The sequence below is a fragment of the Atta colombica genome, unplaced genomic scaffold (assembly GCF_001594045.1).
Source record: "Atta colombica isolate Treedump-2 unplaced genomic scaffold, Acol1.0 scaffold87, whole genome shotgun sequence".
NCBI lineage: Eukaryota > Metazoa > Arthropoda > Insecta > Hymenoptera > Formicidae > Atta > Atta colombica.
This window is the reverse complement of record NW_017259580.1, coordinates 191,326-198,430: the sequence shown is the minus strand read 5'-3', so window position 1 is coordinate 198,430 and position 7,105 is coordinate 191,326. Positions and strand designations below refer to the sequence as shown.

At 30.4% G+C, this 7,105-nt stretch overlaps 1 protein-coding gene across 1 annotated transcript in view; it reads right to left on the bottom strand.

Moving 5' to 3' along the window:
• Window positions 1-5,732, bottom strand: part of LOC108693053 (protein Daple) — an 11,522-nt gene extending 5,790 nt beyond the window's left edge. Inside the window, exons 1-3 of the mRNA XM_018201718.1 lie at window positions 5,356-5,732; window positions 3,678-4,077; window positions 1,201-1,392 (exon numbers count right to left, since the gene is read on the bottom strand). Of these exons, the coding sequence (XP_018057207.1) occupies window positions 1,201-1,392; window positions 3,678-4,077; window positions 5,356-5,732 (969 nt within the window). The remainder of the gene's footprint in view (window positions 1-1,200; window positions 1,393-3,677; window positions 4,078-5,355) is intronic.
• Window positions 5,733-7,105: the final 1,373 nt, after the last annotated feature.

Below are 7,105 nucleotides of genomic sequence, written 5' to 3'. Positions count from 1 at the left end.
TTTATACAATTGTATATCAAATATTAAGATATCAAATATAAGAGAGAGAAAGTCGAATCATTTAAAAAAATCTATTTCCATTAAAAAGATCGATGAGATCTCATGCCAAAGTAAAATTCGCTATGGCGCCAGTAAACAAATCTTTTAAAACCCTATGACTTTTATCTGAAACACTTCTTTTTCCTAAAATGCTTAGTTTTTGCCATCTCGGTATTTTTTATATACTGTGTATAATTATATTAAGTTACATTATTTTAAGTTATATTAACTATAATATAGTTAATATAATTAAGTTACGTTAACTATAATAAATGTGTAAAAATATATAAATCATTATCATTCATATATAAATACACATAATGAGGAATTTATTTATAATTATATAGGATATTTCATTTTAAGACATGATCGATCTCGCGAATCGATGATTTTATTGAAAAATTTTTTAAACGAAAGTTGCATGGCTTGAAAGGGGACACAAGATGGAAATGTGGACTTGACTTTAAGTGATCTTGTAAAAATCAGGTCAAGGTTATTAATATTTTTTTAAATGGAAATTATTTATTATATATTCTTGTAGCTTATCTCGAGAGCTTTCCAAAACACTATAATAAAGTTACTATATGTTATAAATAATATGTTAGAACTGTTAATAAATTTATTGCGAAAAATATTACCTTTGCCGGGACTTGAACCCTTGTATTCCGTATGAGCGTCCGAAGCCATTAGACCATCGAGGCAATAAATTTATTAACATTTTTAACATATTAACATCTTTATAATATAATGCTTGAGAGTAGCATCAAATTATTAAAATTGCTTGTCAATTCACGATTACTAGAGTAGTTTTAACTGCGTTTATAGTCCGGAAAAACAATTCAAAAAAAAGTGCGCAGTTCGAAAACACTATTATATGATATATATGCAAGTACATGTATAGTATACATTAATAATTCAAGATTGAATTATTTAAAGAGCCAGTTTTGGCCTTTAAAATAAGCATTTTAAATTTCTAGTATTGTGTTTCTCATATATACAGTTTAAAATAAAAATTCTTGATGGTTATTATTATAATTATTATGTCTTGGATCATGTCTCCCTAGGAAAAATTCTGTGAATGACGTTCTTGGATATGTTTAATGGAGGATACCGCTTAGACAACTAATTTTTTATTTTATAAATCGAAAGAGAAAATGCAACTTTATCCAGAAGAATTCTCTTATCTTCCCGTAATTTCAAAAGTTTCTCTCGATCCTTCGTCATTTGTGCATCGAACGCCTTTAGCTGATCTTGTGCGGTCAAGAGCTCATTCCTCAAATTTCCCACAGTGACCGATCGCTCTTGGGAGACTTCTTCAGCACGCTTTAGTTCAATTTCTAATTTTTCTTTTTCCTACAATAAAATACACAATAATATGCAACTGCGTTTGAAATTTATAAATGACGATTTATAAACAATTTAATAATGATATTAACAGGATTGGGTAAGTTAACTTTTTTTAACTAAATTAAGTTAAAGTTAACAGCTTTAAAAATTTAATTTAGTTAAGATAAAAGTTAAGCCATGATGACATTAATTGAATTAAAAATTAAATTAATGAAAAAAAATAATTAAAAAGTTAAAAGTTAAATTTGTTTTCATGATTTCAAATTTTTTTTAACTAAATTAAAAAACTAAGTTAAAAATTAACTTTTTTAACAAGAAGAAACTCACATATGCATTTCATGGATTTTGATCAACTTTTGCATGATTATTCTGGGACATTAAAAAATAATCTCTGTAAAGCAATAAATTGCACTTCTGCGTATTTTTCAAGAAAATTGTAATTTTAGGTCATGAGGACGGATCGGTTCTTTATTCTGTGCTTAAACGTAAATGAAATATTTGGATTTATTTAAAATTAAAAAAACGTATCTCCGACAACATGAAAGCATATAATCCAAGTAGGAATCCGTATAACCAACTATCCAACCCTGATGTTAACTTTAAAAAAATCAAATTAAAAGTTAATAATTACCGGTAAAATATAATTATGTAAAGTTAAAAAATTAAAAGTCTAAAATGTAACTAAATGAAATTAAAATTAATTAACTTTTTAACTTTACTTTTACGTTTTTAAGCATTACCTTGGATATTAATAAAGATGATACAAATTTCATCAAGATCTAGAGCGTCTGGATATTTTTGAAATAGCTTTTCTCCAGTGAGCACAGAATGGATTAAAAAAATAGAGCGAATATAAAATTAAACAAGATTCGTTACGTTACATCTTAATTCATCTTTTTGCAAAGTCTTTTATAAAAAGCCAATAAATTATATAAAATTGCAAATTCATATAGAGGAATAACATATAACTCTCGTTTCACATCAGATGACGTCGGATGGACTTTTTTAGATAACATGTATGTCCAAAATCGAGACAACATCATTAATGTTTTTTTGTTTAAAAGAAATTCTTAATAATATCTTTAAAATGTCTTATGTTTCGATTTTGGACATGCTGTTTAGATTTTGTAAGAAAATTTGAAAATGTAGCACCATACAATTCAAAAGCTTCGCGAAGTATTAGGAGACATGATAATGTCTCGGCGCTAAAGGTACAATTTCATGCAGCAAAGCTTCGCTGGCGAAGACTTCCCACTTCGTTGATTCGTGTAAAAATGCGTAGCGAGCGAAGCTTCGTTCAAAGTTTGACATTGTTATTTCCAATTATGAGCGAATCCACTAAAGCTGACTGCTGGTCCACTTGGTCAAATATTTCGAAGCATTTTTTGATTGATCAATTTTTTAAATTGTCTGTTCAACGCTCTTTTATTCACGACATAGTAGGAGTAATTTCGCCAGCAAAACTTCGCTCCATGAAAAAAATAAGAAAATTTTAGCGAAGAGCACTGAACGTTAATTTCATTTTCAGCGGAATGGAGGAATTTCGCCAGCAAAGCTTTGCTGCATAAAATTGAACCTTAATACAAACGCAGCAATGTATCATATAGCGCGAGATCAACTATGTTATTCTATCTACATATATAGCATACAACATTTTCTCTATTAATACTGTCTATTTTTCATGAAACGATGAATTTCTTTAAGAAACGAAGGGTTTTTTCATCCATTCCTCGTCATAATGTTTATGTTTCTAAACATCATATATTGAACATTTAAAGGTTGTATTTGTGCTCTCAAGGAGCAATCATGAAACTGACAGAATAGCCTTGTCTATCCTATATAAATAGTCAGACAATTATAACACGCGTGAAATTATATATTTCACGCATATATTATATATTTTTCCATCAAAACTGTAAACTGCATATTGCCGGAACACGTGTCGCATTCTCGCGATGACACCATTCCCATAATTAGAAACATGTCATTGAACTCCTGTGTTTGTTCCAATAGGAGAATGACGCACTAGAAACGCAAAATGTGTATGCATCGCCAGCGCTTTAAAGAGTTGATAGGGTTTCCTCCACCGAGCGATGGCAAACTTCATTTAGTGAAAAAACTTTAACAAACTTCATTTAGTGAATTCCTTTTTAAAAGCTTTTTTTAAAAAAAAGTTTTTCATTGTTCAGAAAAAGTTCTTTAAAAAAAATCTCGAATATTAATGGACTAAAATTAAACAAAACAACTGAACAAAGCAAAGTACAACTTAAAGAATAATTGATTGATCATACCGATCGGATGGCGTCGCGCTGGGACATCACCTCCTCGAATTGTGACTTCTCGCGATGTAATTCACTATTCAGTCTACCGACCCGATCGTTCTCGGCGAGCAGCAATCGACGCAGAAATTCGATCTGCAGGTGCAAGTGTTCCACCTGTTGCTCCAGCTGTGCGATCTCGGCACGTCTACGTCGCCATGCATTCAATACCAGCACGCGGCACACTATGTTTGCCGCATTGATCGTCGGATCCTTGATTAGACCGATAGTTTCACTCTGTTCGGATTCCGAAGACGGTATAGCATCCGTCCAGGATCCGCCACTGCAATACGCGCTCCCTCCATTTGTCAAAATATCCTTGCTCCTATCGGCGATTTCGTCAAGACGACTGGCAGAAGACTCGCTCTCTGATCTGAACGATATATAACTCTCCGATTAGATAGATCGCACTTTCATAGTAATCAGAATGATGATCATTGCCAGCCACCATAACATGAAACATTAACAACAATATTATGCGGAGTTTTCAACATTCATGAAATAATATAGGTTCGATTTAAAGAATACTTATTATCTAATCCTTGTAGGATAACTGTCCCAATTATTACTGTGCCTGTCCCTATTAGTGTGCTTTTGTATTTCGATAAGTCATAAAGAAAAAAAACTAACAAATAAATAAAAAAAAATATTTTTTTTGTTAAGTTAAATTATTAATGCATACGATATCTTCCAAAGATAATATTTTATTTTTTGAGTATTAAAATATTTTAAATATCTTTCGAAAGATAAGAAATTTATATGAATCCAGGAATACATACCGCAAGATTTTAAACTTGTTCCTATTAATGTGCCCTGTGGATTGGAGCTGAGAACGTTGTGTTATGAATGTACTTTGAAATAAATATAATTGAAATAATTATTTATGTAATATATTAACATAAAAATTAGCTTAAATTTATTACCTGTTTTAGTAACTAAATGTTAATATGAGTCAAATATGATAGGCACACAAATTAGGAGTACATTAATAGGGCCATTGCTGCTTGCAGGACTCACTAATAGGGACAAAAAAACATGTTTTCTATTTTTGTCAAAAACATTATAAAGTATTAACATTTTTTAAAATTAAAGAAATATTATAAGAAAAAAAATAATTGAAAAGCCGATATTGATTGTAAGCAGATAAAATTAAAGCTATAATATTTAATAATTAATTCAGTAATAAGCAAATTGGCTAAGGCCTGATTGCACCAACGTTACTTTGGTTTTAAGCGAGGCTTAAAAATCTTTCTGTCTTTGTCTCTTTTTGGCTTTAAAACAAGATAGATAGAATTTTAAGTCTCGCTTAAAGTCAAAGTGACATTGGTGCAACTGGGCCTAAAAGGCATATTAATAGGGACAGTTACCCTATTATACATGAATTTAAAAATATCATGCATTTTTCAATGATCTTGATGTAGGGGAGATATTGGAATAATTGCGAATACCTAAGGAAAAAGTTAAATAAAGCAAAGCTTAATTATTGTAATATAATAGCTTAATTATTTAAAGATAAATAACTAAAGTATCTTTTGAATAAAGACTTTTTTAATTGATAAATAATTGGCAGTTTTATTTAACTTTTCCTTTTTTTATTCGTAATTCCCCCTTCTCTAATATTGCAATATTTATTTTCAAGAAATCAACTCACTTGAGATCGCCGATGTCAGAATCAACAACAGGCAGGGATAAGTCCATCATCGATAGACTCTTTTTGCAACAAGGAGAGCCAATGGCCAAGAAATTGGGCGGACATCGGTCAGAGCAGCTTTTGGGAATTGTTATTGAAGTATCGCGACCAGTTCTAGTCACTGACAATCCGACCGCCAGTCTGTACGGTCTCTTGGGTATGCGATGATCGGTGCATCGGTACGGGCTTGATCGCGGATGACATTTTACGGACGCGGAGCCAGCGGTAGCATACGGTAATCTACGTTGCATGCATCGAGGCAATTTAGTCTCGACCCTAGTGATGGCCGCGAGTCGTGCACTCGGATTCCGTTTTGACAGAGTAATCGTTTCTGGCATGTCGTTTGCAGCTTGCACATAAGACTGTCCTCGAATATAATCGAGATTGTTTGTGCGCACCTCTCGTCATAGAGACGAAACACGGTTGCTGCTAGGAACAAATGACTGCTATAATTTTTCAGAATTTCTATAGGAATTTCAGAATTGTTATAATTGTATATAATTTTATAACTTTTTAGAAAATTTTGTAAATCTTTTATACAAACACTTTTTAAAAAGTGTGATGTTGAGAAAAAAAAAATTACATTTTTTTTTAGAATTTTTTATCTATGTATACAGTCCTGTAATTCATCCAACAATGCTCGTGGGCAGAGCGGACTAAATTGAATCGAAAAATCCTCTATCATTTCGCAATAATTAACAAGATATTAATTATTAAAAAATTGCCGAATATTGGTCTTCAATAATTTTTTTCTCAAATAATATCAATTTTACAAAAAAACAGTGAAAGACAAAAATTATTTATTTTCTTCTCACCAAGAGAAAATTCTCACCTCCAAGAATTTTTTTAGAATTTTTTATCAACTTTTTAGTAATATCAACTTTTTTTCAAAATAAGAAAATATAGTATAAAAAATTCTGAAAAAATTCTGAAAAAATTCTCAGAACTTTATAAGAAAATAAACAATTTTTGTCTTTTGTTGTTTTTCTGCAAAGTTGATAGATAAAGTAAAAAAAATTATTGAAAATCAATATTCAGCAATTTTTAGTAAATATTTTGTTAACTATTGTGAAAATTGCAATGGTAGAGAATTTTTCGACTCAGTTTAATCCGCTTTACCTACTCACGAGCGTTATTGAATGAATTACCCTATATATGAATGTTGAATTATTTTACGATTTCTAAGATCTTATTCTATTATAATTTATGAAAAAATCTTATAAAATTTAAAGAACATCGTCATAGAATGTGCAAATGTCGATGAAATGTTCAGAATATTGTATGAATATTCCTTGTATTTATATAATTTCATGAAAATCGCAAACGAACGAGCAGTATATCTCCACCGACAGAGGGCCGCGGCGAAGAGCATTTACTTGTAAACAAAAATCACTTGGAAAAGAATATAAGGAGCGCAACATTCCATCACTTCGTTTATGAATAGCGTGATCTGTGAAGTGAGTTTCCAAATTGGGCTCCAAGGTAGAAACACATTAAATGTTATTTTCTAAAGTAATATTTTGTTTAAAAATTGATTTTGTTCAAAAATTGATGGACAATCTGACCTAGAATTTTTGGAAAAATTAAAATTTTGTGGAATATATATGGAACATTCTCGGAATACGACAAATGAACGACAAATGAAATTTTTAATCAACATTTGAATATTTCTTTTACATATCATAAATATTCGAATAAATAAGTTATTATA